The 21,784-nt window shown below is 37.2% G+C and overlaps 1 protein-coding gene across 1 annotated transcript in view; it reads left to right on the forward strand.

The window, feature by feature from the left end:
- Window positions 1–10,985, forward strand: part of LOC311073029 (adhesion G protein-coupled receptor E5-like) — a 32,075-nt gene extending 21,090 nt beyond the window's left edge. The window contains exons 6-18 of the mRNA XM_084098434.1: window positions 361–489; window positions 626–681; window positions 1,148–1,237; window positions 1,317–1,467; window positions 1,561–1,677; window positions 2,571–2,779; window positions 5,029–5,199; window positions 5,281–5,475; window positions 6,353–6,570; window positions 7,875–8,033; window positions 8,911–9,082; window positions 9,512–9,601; window positions 10,153–10,985. Of these exons, the coding sequence (XP_083954560.1) occupies window positions 361–489; window positions 626–681; window positions 1,148–1,237; window positions 1,317–1,467; window positions 1,561–1,677; window positions 2,571–2,779; window positions 5,029–5,199; window positions 5,281–5,475; window positions 6,353–6,570; window positions 7,875–8,033; window positions 8,911–9,082; window positions 9,512–9,601; window positions 10,153–10,197 (1,802 nt within the window). The 3' untranslated portion in view covers window positions 10,198–10,985. The remainder of the gene's footprint in view (window positions 1–360; window positions 490–625; window positions 682–1,147; window positions 1,238–1,316; window positions 1,468–1,560; window positions 1,678–2,570; window positions 2,780–5,028; window positions 5,200–5,280; window positions 5,476–6,352; window positions 6,571–7,874; window positions 8,034–8,910; window positions 9,083–9,511; window positions 9,602–10,152) is intronic.
- The last annotated feature ends 10,799 nt before the right edge of the window (window positions 10,986–21,784 follow it).

A 21,784-nucleotide genomic window follows, 5' to 3' on the forward strand; every position in this document is an offset into this window, starting at 1 on the left:
AACAGAGTAGTCAACAGAGAGCTTACATGTCTCCGATCAACACACAGTGTGTTTCGTTACTGAATGAATCTGCTTTTTGAACGAAATTCAATGACTCACTGATTAAGGCAGTGATTGTATGTTGATATTTTGCTGGTATTTTCATGACCCTAAATGAGAAAAAGTCACACATTTTCAAGAAAAGCATCAAATAGTGTTTCCGACAACTCAAAAAAATCAAAATGGGTCAAATTGACCCGCCAACTTAAAATATGGTCAGTTTGATGGGACAACACATCTTCCCATAACCTAGACTATTTTAAAATAACTCGAACAGCACAGAAAATGTTCTCTCACTCATCTTTTCTCTCTCTCTCACAGACATCAATGAGTGTAAAGATCCATATTTTTGCGGCACAAATGCAGTGTGCAAAAATCATCCAGGCGGCTACTCCTGCGAATGTCACAAGGGTTACAGTAACTACGGCAACAACCAGTCAAAATGCACCGGTGAGTGTTATAGCAGCTGGGCAAACTATTATTCGCTTCATTTTAGATGCACCGATGCAGTTTTTAGGTTGTTCTTATAGACGTTGGTGAGTGTTTGCTATTGACTCAATTTGATCTCTGCTGTTGTTGTGCACAGAAATGGACTGTGATCAGTTTAAACCTCAGCCTGATGCAGAACACACACCGAAGAAGGTAGAATGTGAACTTCTCTTATTATGATTCATTAGATGCCAAGCTAACATGCTTTGTAAATGTTAAGATAAATTGTTCTTTAAAAAAAACATTTATAGAATGCTCTTATAACTTTGTTAATATTTGATATGTGTGATTATGATGTTGACAGAAAAACTTCTGGGAACAACATTCTTGTCTTGATGAATGTTCTCGTAGTTTGACAGAAAATGTTCATAGGACAAAATCCCTTATGATGTTATCTATATTTGCTGAAATGTTAACCTTAACATTCTTGGAATATTATCAACAACAACAAAAAAGCATTCAGCAATGTTATATTGAGTATAAATAAGGAGAATGTTGTATTAACATTATCAAAACCTTGTAAATGATGGTCTAATCTGGACATTTTTATGATTTAGAAACCTTGCAATTCTCTGTTCCCACAAAGACTATTAGACTCTGTTTTCTGTTTGTCTTTCAGTTTAAGCATTTGATGTCAATGTTGAAGAGCAACTGTGATTCTCTGAATAACACACAGGGAGAACATTTCACAGCGGAGCGGTTACTCCAGGTTAAACACACACTGCATGATATATTCTCATAGTAGTTTGTGTACATGCTTTGATGAATTTCACTGATTTATTTCACAGACATTGTGCAGTTCCACCGATGATCTGCTGTCGGATGGGAACATCGACGGCGAGATGCTGAGTCAGTTTCTGTTCACGGTGGAGAACAGCATGCATCTGATCGGACCTCAGCTTAAAGAGCCTGTGACCAGGATGGAGACGCACAACACCTGTGAGACACAAACATTTCTTCATGAAATGTGCTGTGTGTTTAATTAAGATGGTTTAATTAAGCAGTTGTTCTGTATGATCATGTGAATCACAGTCGCTGAGGTTGCAGTCAGGCGGGGTCAGGCTCCGCCCAGTGGGCGTGTCACTCTGAGCACAGACTCCGCCCTCTTCGACACCAGCTGGGAAACAGTTGTAGGAAAATCATATCCAGGTACAAATACACTCACGGTCGTGGACACACATACACTATATTGGCAAAAGTTTTGGGACGTCTGCCTTTACATGCACATGAACTTAAATGACATACCATTCCTGATCCGTAGAGTTTAATAGGGAGTTGGCTCACCCTTCCCAGCTATAACAGCTTAAACTCTTCTAGGAAGGCTTTCCACAAGGGTTAGGAGTGTGTTTATGGGAATATTTTTAGAAACCATTCTTTTAGACGCTCATTTGTGAGGTCAGGCACTGATGTTGGACGAGAAGGCCTGGCTTGCAGTATTCATCCCAATGGTGTTACCGGGTTGAGGTCAGGACTCTGTGCAGGCCAGTCCAGTTCTCAAAGTCCAGTCCACACCAAACTCGCTCATCCATGTCTTTATGGAGCTTGCTTTGTGCACTGTTGCGCAGTCATGTTGGAACAGGAACATCCCCAAACTGTTCCCATAAGGTTGAGAGCATGAAATTGTCCAAAATGTCTTGGTATGCTGAAGCATTAAGAGTTCCTTTCACTGGAACTAAGAGGCCAAGCCCTGAAAAACAATATTCAAACGTCATTTTTGAGCAATTTTGACAGCCCTAAATGACAGTGGAAACACATCAAGCATTGGTCCATGTTTAAAGGAAGGAGATATGCCTTTTTATGTTGCACTTTAAGTTGTTTTTCATTAATTATGTTAAAAAGAAGATATTATGCCTTGTGCACTTTAAGTTGATTTTATATATATAAAAAAAAGGGTTTTTTTGCTGATCCGAAAAATGATCCGATCCGTGACTCTGATCCGAGAAACGATCCGAACCGTGAGTTTTTTGATCCGTTGCACCCCTAATGTACATATAAAAGCATGAGCCCATTCATGAAAAGATGTGAATGTTGTTTTCCTTTAGGTTTTGCATTTGTGGCGCTGGTCAGTTTTAAAGATATGAACTCATCCAGCGATCTGTTGCACAAGATGAGCACATCATCACAGGAGCAGGAGAGCGGAGAGAGAAAAATCACTTATCAGCTCAACTCGAAGGTGGTGACGGTCGCTGTCAGTAATCCAGAAACCAAACAGCTGTCTGAACCCGTGACGCTCATCTTTACACACGAACAGGTGAAGATGCCGACCAGCACAACAACTCACTAACTTAACTGTTAAACAGTTACAAATGGAAAAAAAACTACCACATAAATATGTATTCCCTGTTTGAAAATCCAGTTTAAGCTTAAGTAGCTGTTTTGCTACTGGTCCAAAATGGTCTACCAGTTTGCTTCAACCAATGACCTGCTTAGACCAGCAGAAAACCACCTACCAACTTTAGCTGGATTTCGCATCAGGGTTTAAAGAGATTGTTTAATGCCGTTCTAAAGCGCTGGAATGCATTTACACAAGATTTACAACTGCAGAATGCGTATAAAATCTGAATAAAAAAAAAATCAATTGATGACTGAAGACATTCTAAAAGGTGACTGTAGAAATGATAAAATACCTACAATATGCGTCATGTACCTGGTGCTGCTTTTCATTTATGAAGAAGCGAAGCAACGTCAGAGCTGAGAATTGTGAAGACGCCTTAGTTCATGCACGCGTGCACACACACACACACACACACACACACACACACACACACACACACACACACACACACATTGTGTTTTGCATTAGTTTACAGCTTTTCCAAACTTAATCCTCTGGGGTCTGAGGTGTTTTCTGGCCCTGGAGGTGTTCTGACATGCTCTGACATTTGTGCTTATTTCTGTTACTTGTGACATTTTAATGGCTAAAGTCTGATTACTCTGTATTCAGCACAAACTCTGCTACAATAATATATCAGCAGCATGTATGTAAAAGTTTGTAGTTTTGAGATAATGACATTTATGCGTGGTTTGTGAAAATACAAAAAAAAATTGTCACTGAAATAAGGCCATGAAATCCATACTGATTATTTCTTCACACAACTTGTATCACGTAGCCTAGAATATTTGCTTCAAAACTATGTGAAAATCATCCTGACTGCTCATTCAGATAAGACAATATATTGATTTAAAATTTGTAAGACGTGTTTTGTGTAAGAAAGCTTTATGCGAGGAGGCGTGAACACATCCTGAATATTAATGGATTTCACACCTGAGAAAGACAAAAACCCTCCCCTAATGGCCCTATTAGGAGCCATCAGGTCCTGTCATTCTGAGCAACCTTGCACAAAGAATGAGGAGATTTAAAAAAGAATGGCTTTTTGATTGTTTGGATTTATTTACAACACAACATAATCCAAAGATACACAACAAATGACAAAAAAGCACATTATTGAAAACAATGATCCAAAGACAGAGACCTTTGTGCCATTCCTAAAAACATTGTACATACCTTTCACTTCCAAGGTGTTTGATTTTCACTTTACCATGTTCATGTACAGAGACTCATGTGAATGTTGAAGTCAGCAGGACCTCATCAGTGGGGCATCTGGTCCCTGTAAAAAAAACAACAACCTGTGAACATGCTGATATCAAGAGAAACTATAGGGCTGCACGATTTTGGGAATACATTTTAGATTTTTCTGGTTAAAATTGCTTTTTAAAATTCACAGAATACACACACACACACACACACAAATGTTTCCAACAATATATAATGAAAACCAGGTTTGTTGTGCCTTGTAGGCATAGGCTACGCGCAGTGCTGCATAAAATAATAATAATAACAATAACCTATAGCAGCCTATAATAAATCGTTAAAAAGGAACACTTCAGTAACAACTACACTAGATAAAAATATATTGATTATCTTCTGTCACTTCAAATGTTTCCATTTGTTATGATGTTATGAAATGAGATTGGAGTAAAAACATGAAGCCTAATGTTTGGTGCGTTTTGCTTTTCAAACGCACAGCGCGTTTTGAATATGAAACATTATGGTTACCATATTATACATATCTACGTTTGAGCAGATATCCACAAACACAGTATTTAACAGTGAACACGGGTCTAAATATTATAATATTTACCATATATCTAGCAACAGTTCAACTGCAATGTGAAGTTTAAACAACAATAACATTAACATTAAAAAGTTCACCGAGACGGAGAGGCAGAACGCACACCCTGTTTATTTTCTTTATTTTACAAAAGCACAATGTTTTGATTTGATTGTAAGTGGACACATACAAAAGTAGAAATATCACAGATTCTTTTTTTATATTTCTTTTTTCTGTATGACCATAAATGACGGAGTAATTTAAGTTTATTGTGCTACTATGTGAAGAAAATCCAGCAAAACGCGCCAGCGCGTTTGCCGACCCCAGAGGGTTAAGGCAGGTGTTCACGTGCTCCTCGTTTCCTAAGCGGTTCTCCTCACTTCTTCAGGAGAGGGCGGAGTCTGAGGGCATGGCTTACGCTTGTGTGTACTGGAATGAGGCTGAGGGGGCGTGGTCTGAGCGGGGCTGTGAGGAGGCGTGGTCTAACAGCACTCATACAGCGTGTTCCTGCTCTCATCTCAGTAGTTTTGCTGTGCTGATGGCCCTTTATCCCATACAGGTACATCTGTGAACCAGAAAAAAATGAGATTTTACATATTTAATTCAGATAGATGAAATGATGATTTTTCCTCTCCTCCAGGACTCGTCTGTTCTGATGTGGATCACGCGTGTGGGTTTAGTTCTGTCTCTGCTCTGTTTATTTCTGTGTATCCTGACGTTCCGGTTCTGCCGCTCCATCCAAGGGACCCGAAACAGCATTCATCTTCATCTGAGCGTGTGCCTCTTCATCGCAGACCTCGTCTTCCTCTGCGGGATCTCCAGCACTCACAATCGGGTGTGTGTCTTGTATCTCCTGTATATGGGAGCTTTGAAGTCTAAAAGTTAAACTGTTAAAAAAAAAAAATGTTTCGCTCAACTTAAATTTTTGAGTTATATTTTTCACTGATTTAGTTAAGTTGTAATTACTTAGAATATTACGTATTTTCAACTTGACAAATTTAGTTACTTGATCTTACAAAATTTAATTGAGACGGTGAAAAAGTTATTTTTTTTGCCACTTTTACATTTCTCTTTGAACCCAGATCTTCCGCCAGTGTCTTGTCAGTCAGCTCGCCTCACTCTCATCATATGATAAATTAAATCTTAGCATAATGGTGACTGCACACGAAACATCTAAACCTCTGTTAATTCTCAATAAGAGCTTCTGTAGACGTCTGACAGAAATAAAGCCGGTCTGGTTAGTAATAAGTGAAGCTGGTAAAATCTTGAAAGATTTAATTGATTTGGTTTTCAATTGATATGTTTCTCTGTCTGACATCAGATTGCTAATTATTTGCAAAAAAATAGGAATGAAAAAAGTTGTCTCAATCATTGTGTTAACACAAGGCAAAAAAAAAGTCACCTTAATTAAATTTTTAAGTTTAATCAACTCATCTTTTTTAAGTTAAAATAATATTGTTTTCCCACACTTTACTTGGATTTACTTGTTACAACTGGCTGGACTAGGAAATAACACAATAACACATTAAAAATTTGACTCAACTCTAAGGATAAGGTCATTCAACAAGAAATATATTGTCAAGTTAACATGGAATTTTAAGGCAACATCTTAGCAAAGTTTTGTAAGTTGACTCAAATTGTTTTTTACATTATGATTCTATAGGGAATCACAAGCAATTAAAACACCATAGTTTGTGTTTTCTCTCTCTCAGGTTGGGTGTGCGATTGTGGCGGGGCTGCTTCATTTCTTCTTCTTGTCTGCGTTCTGCTGGATGCTGCTGGAGGGGGTTCAGCTCTACCGGATGGTTGTGCTGGTGTTTCACACCACAGTAAAGCATCTCCACATGTATGCGGTGGGATACGGAGTCCCTCTCGTCATCGTCATTATCTCTGCCATCTCTTATCCGCGGGGATACGGCACCGATCGACAGTGAGTGTTCAGCTGTAGAAGTGTGTGTGTGTGTGTGTGCAGCATATCTCAGATCTCTGAATCAGTGTCATCTTATTCATTATTGTAGTTTTATTATTGTAAAATAATTAATAATTTTAGTTTTTGTTAACGATAATAACCCTACTCTGAAATAAATATCACTCTTGCCACCCCAATATTTTTTGTTTTTTAATAGATAAAAACCCCATGAAACCCATTTAAAGGTTTACTTTTGGCTGATATACACAGTTAAAATTGCAAATGATTTCCTTTTGACAAAACGGGCCAAACTTTTTGATGATTCGCCTTGTTTGCAAACAAATCATGCAAAATTTATATAAAGTAAAAGCTTTTAAAAATGTCTTGGAGGTCTTTGATAATGTGACGCCCCAAAATGGTTAAACGCAGCTCCTAAGAAACAAAATATAAATTGATGTATTTTGTTATGTAGATTTCTCAACTCCTCTCTAAGAGGACTAACATATATACTTTTATCCAAAGTAATGTAAATGATGGCGTACATTTTTCAAAGTGTGATTTTGAATCCAATTAGTCAAGTTCACCCACACCATAAAGTTCATACCCATATTTTAATGTAATACAAGTATAGAGTAATACTCAGTATAAAAGGGTCATTCTGAACCAGAACGGCAGGTAAACTCTATTCAAAATGCTAGAGATTCACGTCTTTCTGTCGCCGATCAGGTGTATGAAATGTGTCGATATGATCATGTGTCGACACATCCACCTGATCTCAAACAGGAAAACGCCCGTATCAATAATTCATTGTGAGGCTTCAGAAACTTCATGGTCAAACATCAACTCAGAAGCTGTAAATCCCGATGAATCATTCACAGAGTCTCTGAAGACACACAATAATGAGGCCAGTGAGGTTCCAGTCTCAACATGTTGTTAGAAGAGCGAAGAAGGCCGGCAGGGCATGACGACATCAGGGTATTAGCATTAACTAAAACTAAAGACGGAAAAAATGTAAATACTTGAAATAAAATAAATGTCAACTGAAATTTTTTTTTAAAAAACTTTTTTTTTTTTTTTTACAATATTTACAATACAAATGCAAGAAACAAATTCAAAATGTTAAAAACTAAAATATTTGATCACAAATAACTAAAGTAACACTGGATGAATGGAACCAGCCTGAATACAGTCAAAGGGAAAATGAAAGAGAAAGAAAGATGAATTAGCCACAGGACGTCTTCTCTGTGTGTGTGTGCGTGTGTGTGTGCGTGTGTGTGTGTGTGTGTGTGTGTGTGTGTAACCATGTGACTGATTTATCATTCCAGCTGTTGGCTCTCTCTTGATCGTTATTTTATCTTGAGTTTTTTCGCACCCGTCTGCATCATCGTCATCCTCAACTGTGTCTTCTTCATCATCACTGTGTGGAAACTGGCAAAGAAATTCTCCAGTCTCAATCCAGACCTCTCCAAACTCAAAAAGATCAGGTGTGTGTGTGTGTGTGTGTGTTATTTCACTATCATTCATACACTATTATAGTCACGGCCCCGGGAACTAGAGGTGCTGCAGCGACATGTTTTTATTTTTCCACCTTTATTCTTAAAATTGCTTATTATGATTATTATGTTTTTATATGTAGTCGATTGAGCACTTTTGGCCATTGGATCAACACCATTGGTTCGGAGAACTGTCAATGCTTTGGCAATGTAAAGCGTTTTTACTGTACCAAATTATAAAACTACTTGAATTGCGATGCAGTTTTTCAAATAGGAGGACGATACATGACTCGACCGCAAAACACGATTCTTTTCATGGAATGTAAACACTCTGAAATCTCACCCTGGTCATACTGAGTCAATATTTATTCTGATTACTTTCGTGTGACTAATCCCACCATTATATGTAGCTAGTGTGAGTAACAAAATGCTTTCTCTGAGTCAAGATTTGCCTGCAATAATAATGCAAAAACTGACATTTAAATGTCAACTTTTATGAAAAGTAGTCTTTAATTATGTCTCAATTTATAGGCAAATGCATGAAAGTGTTCTGTCTGAAAACAACGTTCTCAGCAGCCACTGTTTATAAATGTATATTTAGGGCTATACCGCCATCTAGTGGTTACACCGTGGTATTGCAGATGATAAATGCTGCACAATTTAGAGGTAAATATTAAGTACTAAAAATACAAAATAGTAAATAAAAATGTTTATTGAACTAAAAAGCCCAAATAGCCTATATATGTTCGATCTCATACAACTCTATATGTTCCCGCGGCTATGATTATATTTTTTTATGAGTCAGTTTTTAATTTAGTTTTATCTCAGTAGTTCTGATGAATTATATTGTGTGTGTGTTTCCCTGTAGGAGTTTCACAGTGACCGCAGTGGCTCAGTTGTGTGTTCTCGGCGGGACGTGGGTCTTCGGCTTCTTCCTCTTCCAGGAGAACGGGACTGAAGTCATGTTGTACCTCTTCACCATCCTCAACAGCCTCCAGGGGGCGCTCATCTTCATCATGCACTGCCTGCTGTCCAAACCGGTACTTACACACACCATATGCTCATTAAGCCTGCATTTATTTGATCAAAAATACAGAAAAAAAACATATTTTATGTTTTTATATTGTGAAATATGATTACAATTTAAAATAATGGTTTTCTATTTTAATATACTTTAAAAAATATAATTTATTTTTGTGATGCAAAGCTGAATTTTGATCAGCCATTACTCCAGTCTTCAGTGTCACATGATCTTTCAGAAATCATTCAAATAATTTTTTTCATAATTATTCATTTTACAATTAATTTTGTCTAATTTATGAAATATGTAACATAAATCTACATTTCATTGCAGCAATTATGCATACATTTAATTGTGTAATATCATATCGACCACTAGGGTTTGATCTGAAACTGTTTAGTCAGTTAATTTTGATCAATTATGTTGGCTGTTGTGTCGCCCCCTTCAGGTCAGGACGGAGTATCACAATCTGTTTCTCCGAATGTGTCCACATAAGAAGAAAGCAGAATACAGTATCAGCCAGTCCAACAGCAGTCAGGTACGTCAAGCCCAAAGTATACTTCGGTTTTTACCCGTATGCGAGGGTCCGCGTACAGTTTACGTGATACAGATTTCGTCACCAGAATAGTTTGTGCGCCACCTGACTTTTGTAAGGTTGCACATGCGCACTGAATGTGTTTTGCACACTAATCAGTTGTTCCACAAGATGGCAGCACTGTCTCAGGCCGTTGTTTCAGAGTAGAAAACGAAACTAAAGAGACAGAACAACAAGAGGCGCTCGCGTTGACAACCGCTTGTGTGAGCGAGCCGTAACTTTAGTTTGAAAGAATACAAAGGCATTTTTATTGGTCATAACTTCTGGAGAAAAATAGCGCAGACACTGAGCAAAGATGAAACTTTCTAGATCAATTGTTGCCGAACACCCTATCAAACGGAGTATACTTTGAAAGGCTACGCATTCAACTGTACGTATATGCTAGTGTACATGTAAAAAAAGTAAGTATATTTTGGGCTTTAGTGAGTGTGTTTGAGTGTTTTAATGCTGTGTTTGTGGCTTCAGCTTCTTCATTCTTCCTTTGTCTTTCACAGAAACCTCTGCGGAGCGACAACAGCACTGGAGAGTCACAGTGCTGATGGACAAACTCCTGAACACAAGTCACTTTCAGCGACAAACGAAGACTTTTCACTAAGCTTCAGTTCAACCTTTGCAGTCAGAAGATCTTCAGATTGCTTTCCATCCGTCTGTTCAGGGAGGACAGTGCACAGGGTGTGGCGGCGGCCTGGTCAGTTCAGTGCAAAGTAATGCATTTTTACTGCAGGATTAACGAATTGTATAATAGTTGTGTAAAGCATAATTTGTAATTGTTTAATAAAAGAGAAAAGCAATCTGGTTGTTATATTCCTGTCAATGGCGCTGCAAATGTGCAAATTTTCAATGTGATTTTGAAGCATTAAATATTGTAGCCAATAGCAGACATTTCGGTAATGCTTTAGATTACAGCCTGGAAAGTACTGCGTAATTAAAGCGATTTTACAGTTGAGGTAATTATAGTGTACCTATAAAGTACTTGCATGCAAGTATAAGGGAACAATATGTAAAATTTGGGGAATAAAGGGGTAACAACCAGGAGAATAAAACAAATATTTATACTGTAAGTATTATAGAACTAAGGGGTACTTATTCTACTATTATGATACAACAATCTTACATTTGGGAGCAATTTAGCAAGAACACACACTGTGTACCTTTTTGTAATAATTGTGTACCAATACATACTGTATAGGATTTTTAAAAATTACAGTGTACATATCTATGCATTTATACAGTTATGCAGTTTATACAGCAATTTTTTTTGGAAAAAATATACTCTCGTTCCATGAAGTTACAGGGTATGTACAATAAAAATACATACAAACAATCTAATATCACCCGACTCAGAAACCTTTATTTGAAAAACAGCTTATTACAGCTGGTCTGAAGCGATAGTCTACAGTTTAAAACATTTAAAATATTGTAATTCGTGCTACTTTCTGTCAAGACTTAAGCATTTTAAATGAATTGTTGATTTAAAAAAACAGTTTTAAACGAAAAAAAAGTGTTGTAAATCTGTTTTGAATTAAGTTGTTTTTCGGATAAAGGTTTCTGAGTCAGTGATATAAGATTGTGTGTATGTATTTTTATTGTACTTACCTTGTAACTACATGGAACAAGAGGGTAACAAGCACCACTACATGAAACAAGAGTATCTTTCCCCAATATTTAAGCAAAAGTTGCAATAGTTTTAGTTTTCAGTGCACTTTTGTTAAAAAATATTACTGTATAAATGCATAGATATGTACCCTGTAATTTTTAAAAAGCCTATATAGTATTGGTACACCATTATTACAAAAAGGTACGTTCTTGCTAAATTGCTCCTAAATGTAAGATTGCTGTATCATAATAGTAGAATAAGTACCACTTAGTTCTATAATACTTACAGTGTAAATACTTTTTTTTAAATTCTCCTGGTTGTTACCCCTTTATTCCCCAAATTTAACATATTGTTCCCTTATACCTATGTAAGTACTTTATAGGTACACTATAATTACCGAAAGTTACACTGTAAAATCGCTTTAATTACGCAGTACTTTCCGGGCTGTAATCTAAAGCGTTACCGACATTTCTGTTGAAGATAATGACCAATCACAGGTGTTTTAGTTACTGGTAGTGAGAATCTGCAGGGTATCTCTCAAAACGCTGAATGAGTTTGTTTAGGGCAAGTTTTCTAAGTTTTACACTATAATGTCTAAAAATAAAAGTCGAAAGCAAACCGTGAAAAAACTATATTAGTGAGTGGAAATGGCTAATGAGCCAATAAGTGGTCCTCTGCCGCCATCTACCGGTTATATGTCTTTTTTCATTTTAAAAGTAGTGTTTGTTTTTCACCAAGGGTTAGTTTTCCTACATCGTGAAACATTTCGTTTTACAATTGAGGACGATCTTTGAAGGATGAACAAAGAAATGTTATTTGGTCATCACATTAAAAAATAACATTTAAATTGGATAATATTCATACTTTTGAGCTTTGAAGTCTTTGAAAAGTCCTTGAAAAGTTCTTCATTCTCATAACATTTGTCTATAACTGTCTAATCTGCTGGGTTATGATCAAAGTTATATGAGATTTATACACTTTTAAGGTGCTGTAACTGGAGTTATAGATCTGTCATGGGAACAGCTGAAATCAGCTGTTGCTTTTTGTGCAACTGGAGGGTCTTACTTTTATATCATGCAAATTGCAGCTTCTTTAAAATAATCAATGTTTAATTGCGTTGAGGGAGATCTTGAAATGATTGTGTTTTAAACAGCCTTAAAATAATCCTTAAGAAGTCTGAAAAATAAATGTGAAACTGTAGTTGGGTTTTAAACAGTAGAGCGGGTTCATTTATGACGGATTTACAATACATAAATGATCTGATCTTAAGAGACTGGGGTTATTAAATAATTCATGATATTAACAATATATAGTGTTGTCTGTTTGTGTGCTAATATTTCATTTAAAATGTATTAAAAAAACGTATTTTATTCAAATCACTCTGTGCTGTTATTATGCTGATGATCAGACCATAAACATCTTTACTGAGAAACAGATTTTTAGTGCTTCTCGTTTCTGCCTCCATTTCACAGGAATGTAAAGACTGTAATGACCAGAGAGTTATTACCCTGAGTGAAATGTGTTTATATTGGTAAAAACGTAGAAGTCGTGCGAAAAGGACAAATCAGCTCATTTGTAAGTCTTTCTCAATAGCTTTCGAAACTCAAACTTCTGCCAATTTTCACAATGGATTTATTTATTTACGTAAGCTTTACAAACTACACTGAGGCCTGAGGACATCTGCAACTTTTAGACCGGCCAGACTGCACTTGACCATCCCGAAAGCATTATTTACAGTGTGTACTTCAAGACGTACTGTAGTTCTGTATGAAGTTAAAGCGCAACACAGTGGTCAGCGCATTATTAATATTGTCATTCATTTTTTTGGAACATAAATTAATTTTTTTTGTCTGTTATGGTGTGTCAAAAACTTTGCCTGTTGCACTAATTTAGCTTATTCTGATCACTTTTACTGGGCTTTGCCTTGTTTTTGCTGTTGACATTGTAAATATTCATGTATGTTTCCAAAGGTTAAAGTCTGTTAATGTCTTGACCGCCGTTTGCAAATATTTGACACATTTTAATAGTTTCTACCTGTTTTGTTAAAAACATTTCTGTCATATTTTCTCATTTTCTTTTACTTCACTTGCCATGTTTTGATCAGTTTTCCTGTTGTATTGTTCTCATGGCAGGGAAATGTATTCATTTTTACAATTTTCTTAAGTTTTAAGAAAGTAAATGGTCCTTATAAACCTTGTTTGTCATGACTATAGAATTCTATCACATTCTTTCGGTAGTGAATCTTTTGGGTGGGTTTTGAAGAGCTTTAGGGCTGGGAATCACAGACTGAATCAGAAAAGTCAGAACAAGCATCTCTCTTGACACGAGCAGGAGTACAGCAGAACGTAGTGGAAATTCATTTTAAAAATCACTGGAACAAATAACAGGCTAGAGATAACCTTTGAAAGAGCTTAAAGGGGTCATATAATGGTACATGCACTTTTACAAGTTGATTGTACTGAAATGTGTGTTGGCAGTGCCTGTACACAACCATCATAAAATGATAAAAAATCCATCCAGTGTTTTTTTTTTATCTTCTTATATGTTTTCCCCTGTCTCAAATTGAGCCATTCGATTTTGTGACGTCACAAGATCGGACGCCCCTCCCACGATTGTTGTCAATCATCGTAGTCCGCCATTGTTGATAGCTGGAGCACTGTCTATGAGCAGAATGGCGCGTCTAAGCGATTGTGGTGTTCTGTTCTTGGGTGTAATAACGAACACAGCATCATATTGATGTTCCTAAATCCGAACCGCTGAAGACGCAGTGGCTGAGTTTGTTTTCGAAGGGAATATTCCCCACGATCAACGCCAATGCTTTCATGTTCGCGCAAATCATTTCTCACCAGATTGCTTTATTAAAGTGGGTCAGTATAAAGCTGGTTTTGCCAGGTAAAATGAGTGTTTTCTTACAATACTAATGAGAATTTTTAATTAAAGTATATTACAAACTTTTAATTTAGACCCTAAAGAATCATATTAGCTTGTACAAAAATGACATTATATGACCCCTTTAAGACTTTCAGGACATTCTTCAGGAGATTTTCTTTAGGACTTTCATATATCATAAAAAAAAAATATTTAAAGGGGTGGTTGATTATGATTTCACTTTTCTAACTTTAGTTAGTGTGTAATGTTGCTGTTTTCTGCGGCATTATACCACCCCTTTAAGGGGCTACCGGAGGAGTTTTGAGATCTATAGTCAAAATAGACTTGACCCTCCCTTCGCCAGCAATACATTTTTCTATGACCCTCCAAAATGGCATGACCCTCCCCTGTACTGGTTTGCGCTTGGCAAAGATGTTCAGATAGCCATTGTTTTTTTTTACAACCATTACAAACGACTTAACCTCTGCTTTCTCATCTTACACATCACACTCCAATGTTACGGTGGCCATTTCAGTAGATTTACTCACTAACATTGTTGTGGAAACACAATAAGCATGGAAACTAAAATATGGTAGTATCGCGCTACAGCGCACATTCTATCAGCTGCAGTTCTGGCGCCTCAGTCCCAATACTGTGAAACTCGATGTACATTCACATCACATGTTAACATTTAAGCCCACCGGCAACTATAGTTGCCGCAGTGCATAGTTGTCATTTTCCTTTTGTAAGTATTTTTCTAGATGTTGTCCATGTTTTATTTCTCAATGACATGCAAGCAAACAACCAAATAAAGGATTTCAAGAAAAAAAAAAGGTATTCACTTCCTCCCTACTTCCAGGAAGCAGGGCGAAGGCAAACCCTCCCAAAGAAAGGTCATTTTCATGTTACTAATAAGTATTTTTTATTGACATATATATATCTACATAATCATGAAGGTCTCTAGAATCATCCAAACAAAACAAATCTTACAAGAGATCTATAGTTTTTTGTATACTTAGTCAAAAGTCCAAGCGGCAACTATAGTTGCCGGTGGGCAAATGCCTTGTAAGTACATAAATCATGGGAAAATGGGGTATACTGTGTTAATAGGTTAATAAATCAAGTTTATTGGTCTTGTTTAGTGCATAAACATAACTTAACCCTTTAAATGATATCTCTATATAGATATATTTTTTTCTTCATTCTATTTATTTGAATTTATTTATTTTCATTTAACTTTTTGATACACAATGCCCTGTTATAGCTGCACTTTGTTCTGCACTATGTTCCACAACTTTAACCCTTGTGCGCTGTTCGTTTGCAGTTTACAGTCAGGCTATTTGGGGTCTGAGAGACCCCAGGCAACAAAATGTAATTTTGTAACAATATATATATTTTAAACAAATGTAATTTTACTCAGTTTATTAATGTTTTTACTCCACATTTGGACATTTTTACTCCACAAAATGTTCAAAAAAAGAAAAGAAAAATTCTCAAAAAAATAAAATAAAAAAAATAATAAAAAAATTGCCTTATAAAATACCCACAGTTCTAACTTTCATTCATGGGGATAACATGGATAATTTGACATAGTTTAGTGTAAGATTTTTGCCCAAATTTTGGAAAATGCAGTTTTAAAAGTAAAAAAAATAAAATAATCACTTTAACCAGTAGATGGCTGCAGAGCTCTAAAAGTACTAAAAGTTTCGAACTAAATGACATCTTTTCACAAGTTTTTCCAGTTAGATTCATATCTACATATAATGAAATCACAATTATAACAATAAAAGTTACTTTTTGTCAAAGTTTAGCAGTTTTTGTACTGAAATAAAATCAGTTTTTCAATAATGTTACATTATGATTATAATCAAACCTGATCAGGATGTTACAAAGAGAAAAGTTGAAGTTTTTAGAGTTTATCATTTATTTCAAACATCTGGTGTTCATATAATTCTACAAATTTAAAGTGTGCCACTTCATTTCTGTCTGTGTGTTCTGTGTTGTTTCTGATTTTGAGGATGAATTTTGTCCATTGATCAAATTCATTTGATTCTAATCATAATATAACATTACTGAAAAACAGATTTTTTTTTCAGTACAAAAAGTGCCTAAACTTTGACAAAAAGTAACTTTTATTGTTATAATAGTGATTTCATAATATGTAGATATGAATACAACTGGAAAAACTTGTGAAAAGATGTCTTTCAGTTAGTCAAAAAGCAAATAGCAAATAGTGGTGCTCTGCAGCCATCTACTGGTTAAAGTGATAATTTGTTACTTTTAAAACAGCATTTTCCAAAAGATGGGCAAAAATCTTACACTAAACCATGTCAAATTATCCATGTTATCCCCATGAATGAAAGTTAGAAATGTGGGTCAAAAAGACCCTGAACAGCGCACAATGGTTAAGGCAAATGGATTTGTTGTTTGTTGTGTTTTCATATTCAAGAGATTATAAACTAGATGCAGTTTTTTGGGGTTTGCATCAAATGTTCTTCGACTTTTATACATAATAAATTTGTTTATGAATAAAGATTGATCTGTTGAAAGCAGTTATTTTGAGATAAATTCCAAATGTTCTCCTCCTATTCATATTTTACATTGAGGGGGTGCATACAACATATTTGCCCACCGGCAACTATAGTTGCCGCACATTCAATTATGATTTTCAAGAAAGAAAAAAAAAAACCTTGGGAAAATAAATGCAGAACATGTTCACATAGGACACTATTAACACGATTATATGCATGAAACCATTCAGAAAAATTTGGGCACAAATGGGTTAATGCAGCGGTAGAGTTACAAAGAATAAAAGACAAGACCCTCCCCTCAACAAGAATAAAAAGACAAGACCCCCCCCCTCAACAATAAAAAGACAAGACCCTCCCCTCAACAAAGAATAAAAAGACAAGACCCCCCCCTCAACAAGAATAAAAAGACAACAAAGAATAAAAGACAAGACCCCCCCCTCAACAAGAATAAAAAGACAAGACCCTCCCCTCAACAAGAATAAAAAGACAAGACCCTCCCCTCAACAAAGAATAAAAAGACAAGACCCTCCCCTCAACAAAGAATAAAAAGACAAGACCCCCCCCCTCAACAAGAATAAAAAGACAAGACCCCCCCCTCAACAAAGAATAAAAAGACAAGACCCTCCCCTCAACAAAGAATAAAAGACAAGACCCTCCCCTCAACAAGAATAAAAAGACAAGACCCTACCCTCAACAAGAATAAAAAGACAACAAAGAATAAAAGACAAGACCCTCCCCTCAACAAGAATAAAAAGACAAGACCCTCCCCTCAACAAGAATAAAAAGACAAGACCCTCCCCTCAACAAGAATAAAAAGACAAGACCCTCCCCTCAACAAAGAATAAAAAGACAAGACCCCCCCCTCAACAAAGAATAAAAAGACAAGACCCTCCCCTCAACAAAGAATAAAAGACAAGACCCTCCCCTCAACAAGAATAAAAAGACAAGACCCTCCCCTCAACAAAGAATAAAAGACAAGACCCTCCCCTCAACAAGAATAAAAAGACAAGACCCTACCCTCAACAAGAATAAAAAGACAACAAAGAATAAAAGACAAGACCCTCCCCTCAACAAGAATAAAAAGACAAGACCCTCCCCTCAACAAAGAATAAAAAGACAAGACCCTCCCCTCAACAAAGAATAAAAAGACAAGACCCTCCCCTCAACAAAGAATAAAAGACAAGACCCTCCCCTCAACAAGAATAAAACGACAAGACCCTCCCCTCAACAAAGAATAAAAAGACAAGACCCTCCCCTCAACAAAGAATAAAAAGACAAGACCCCCCCCCTCAACAAGAATAAAAAGACAAGACCCTCCCCTCAACAAAGAATAAAAAGACAAGACCCTCCCCTCAACAAAGAATAAAAGACAAGACCCTCCCCTCAACAAGAATAAAACGACAAGACCCTCCCCTCAACAAAGAATAAAAAGACAAGACCCTCCCCTCAACAAAGAATAAAAGACAAGACCCTCCCCTCAACAAAGAATAAAAGACAAGACCCTCCCCTCAACAAAGAATAAAAAGACAAGACCCTCCCTCAACAAAGAATAAAAAGACAAGACCCTCCCCTCAACAAAGAATAAAAGACAAGACCCTCCCCTCAACAAAGAATAAAAGACAAGACCCTCCCCTCAACAAAGAATAAAAAGACAAGACCCTCCCTCAACAAAGAATAAAAAGACAAGACCCTCCCCTCAACAAGAATAAAACGACAAGACCCTCCCCTCAACAAAGAATAAAAAGACAAGACCCTCCCCTCAACAAAGAATAAAAAGACAAGACCCTCCCCAACAAAGAATAAAAGACAAGACCCTCCCCTCAACAAAGAATAAAAGACAAGACCCCCCCTCAACAAAGAATAAAAAGACAAGACCCTCCCCTCAACAAAGAATAAAAGACAAGACCCTCCCCTCAACAAAGAATAAAAAGACAAGACCCCCCCCTCAACAAAGAATAAAAAGACAAGACCCTCCCCTCAACAAAGAATAAAAGACAAGACCCTCCCCTCAACAAAGAATAAAAAGACAAGACCCTCCCCTCAACAAGAATAAAAAGACAAGACCCCCCCCCCTCAACAAAGAATAAAAAGACAAGACCCCCCCCCCTCAACAAGAATAAAAAGACAAGACCCCCCCCCAACAAAGAATAAAAAGACAAGACCCTCCCCTCAACAAAGAATAAAAGACAAGACCCTCCCCTCAACAAGAATAAAAAGACAAGACCCTACCCTCAACAAGAATAAAAAGACAACAAAGAATAAAAGACAAGACCCTCCCCTCAACAAGAATAAAAAGACAAGACCCTCCCCTCAACAAGAATAAAAAGACAAGACCCTCCCCTCAACAAAGAATAAAAAGACAAGACCCTCCCCTCAACAAAGAATAAAAAGACAAGACCCCCCCCCCCCTCAACAAGAATAAAAAGACAAGACCCCCCCCTCAACAAAGAATAAAAAGACAAGACCCTCCCCTCAACAAAGAATAAAAGACAAGACCCTCCCCTCAACAAGAATAAAACGACAAGACCCTCCCCTCAACAAAGAATAAAAAGACAAGACCCTCCCCTCAACAAAGAATAAAAGACAAGACCCTCCCCTCAACAAAGAATAAAAGACAAGACCCTCCCCTCAACAAAGAATAAAAAGACAAGACCCCCCCCTCAACAAAGAATAAAAAGACAAGACCCTCCCCTCAACAAAGAATAAAAGACAAGACCCTCCCCTCAACAAAGAATAAAAAGACAAGACCCTCCCCTCAACAAAGAATAAAAGACAAGACCCTCCCCTCAACAAAGAATAAAAGACAAGACCCTCCCCTCAACATAGAATAAAAAGACAAGACCCTCCCCTCAACAAAGAATAAAAAGACAAGACCCTCCCCTCAACAAAGAATAAAAAGACAAGACCCTCCCCTCAACAAAGAATAAAAGACAAGACCCTCCCCTCAACATAGAATAAAAAGACAAGACCCTCCCCTCAACAAAGAATAAAAGACAAGACCCTCCCCTCAACAAAGAATAAAAAGACAAGACCCTCCCCTCAACAAAGAATAAAAAGACAAGACCCTCCCCTCAACAAAGAATAAAAGACAAGACCCTCCCCTCAACAAAGAATAAAAAGACAAGACCCTCCCCTCAACAAAGAATAAAAGACAAGACCCTCCCCTCAACAAAGAATAAAAGACAAGACCCTCCCCTCAACAAAGAATAAAAGACAAGACCCTCCCCTCAACAAAGAATAAAAGACAAGACCCTCCCCTCAACAAAGAATAAAAAGACAAGACCCTCCCCTCAACAAAGAATAAAAAGACAAGACCCTCCCCTCAACAAAGAATAAAAGACAAGACCCTCCCCTCAACATAGAATAAAAAGACAAGACCCTCCCCTCAACAAAGAATAAAAAGACAAGACCCTCCCCTCAACAAAGAATAAAAAGACAAGACCCTCCCCTCAACAAAGAATAAAAGACAAGACCCTCCCCTCAACATAGAATAAAAAGACAAGACCCTCCCCTCAACAAAGAATAAAAGACAAGACCCTCCCCTCAACAAAGAATAAAAAGACAAGACCCTCCCCTCAACAAAGAATAAAAAGACAAGACCCTCCCCTCAACAAAGAATAAAAGACAAGACCCTCCCCTCAACAAAGAATAAAAAGACAAGACCCTCCCCTCAACAAAGAATAAAAGACAAGACCCTCCCCTCAACATAGAATAAAAAGACAAGACCCTCCCCTCAACAAAGAATAAAAAGACAAGACCCTCCCCTCAACAAAGAATAAAAAGACAAGACCCTCCCCTCAACAAAGAATAAAAGACAAGACCCTCCCCTCAACATAGAATAAAAAGACAAGACCCTCCCCTCAACAAGAATAAAAGACAAGACCCTCCCCTCAACAAAGAATAAAAAGACAAGACCCTCCCCTCAACAAAGAATAAAAGACAAGACCCTCCCCTCAACAAAGAATAAAAAGACAAGACCCTCCCCTCAACAAAGAATAAAAAGACAAGACCCTCCCCTCAACAAAGAATAAAAGACAAGACCCTCCCCTCAACAAAGAATAAAAAGACAAGACCCTCCCCTCAACAAAGAATAAAAGACAAGACCCTCCCCTCAACATAGAATAAAAAGACAAGACCCTCCCCTCAACAAAGAATAAAAAGACAAGACCCTCCCCTCAACAAAGAATAAAAGACAAGACCCTCCCCTCAACAAAGAATAAAAAGACAAGACCCTCCCCTCAACAAGAATAAAAAGACAAGACCCTCCCCTCAACAAAGAATAAAAAGACAAGACCCTCCCCTCAACAAGAATAAAAAGACAAGACCCCTCCCCTCAACAAGAATAAAAAGACAAGACCCCCCCCCTCAACAAAGAATAAAAAGACAACAAAGAATAAAAGACAAGACCCTCCCCTCAACAAGAATAAAAAGACAAGACCCTCCCCTCAACAAGAATAAAAAGACAAGACCCTCCCCTCAACAAGAATAAAAAGACAAGACCCTCCCCTCAACAAGAATAAAAAGACAAGACCCTCCCCTCAACAAAGAATAAAAAGACAAGACCCTCCCCTCAACAAAGAATAAAAAGACAAGACCCCCCCCCCTCAACAAGAATAAAAAGACAAGACCCCCCCCTCAACATAGAATAAAAAGACAAGACCCTCCCCTCAACAAAGAATAAAAGACAAGACCCTCCCCTCAACAAAGAATAAAAAGACAAGACCCTCCCCTCAACAAAGAATAAAAGACAAGACCCTCCCCTCAACATAGAATAAAAAGACAAGACCCTCCCCTCAACAAAGAATAAAAAGACAAGACCCTCCCCTCAACAAAGAATAAAAGACAAGACCCTCCCCTCAACAAAGAATAAAAGACAAGACCCTCCCCTCAACAAAGAATAAAAGACAAGACCCTCCCCTCAACAAAGAATAAAAGACAAGACCCTCCCCTCAACAAAGAATAAAAAGACAAGACCCTCCCCTCAACAAAGAATAAAAGACAAGACCCTCCCCTCAACAAAGAATAAAAAGACAAGACCCTCCCCTCAACAAAGAATAAAAGACAAGACCCTCCCCTCAACAAAGAATAAAAGACAAGACCCTCCCCTCAACATAGAATAAAAAGACAAGA

Source organism: Abramis brama, assembly GCF_963993115.1.
Source record: "Abramis brama genome assembly, chromosome: 2".
Classification (NCBI taxonomy): domain Eukaryota; kingdom Metazoa; phylum Chordata; class Actinopteri; order Cypriniformes; family Leuciscidae; genus Abramis; species Abramis brama.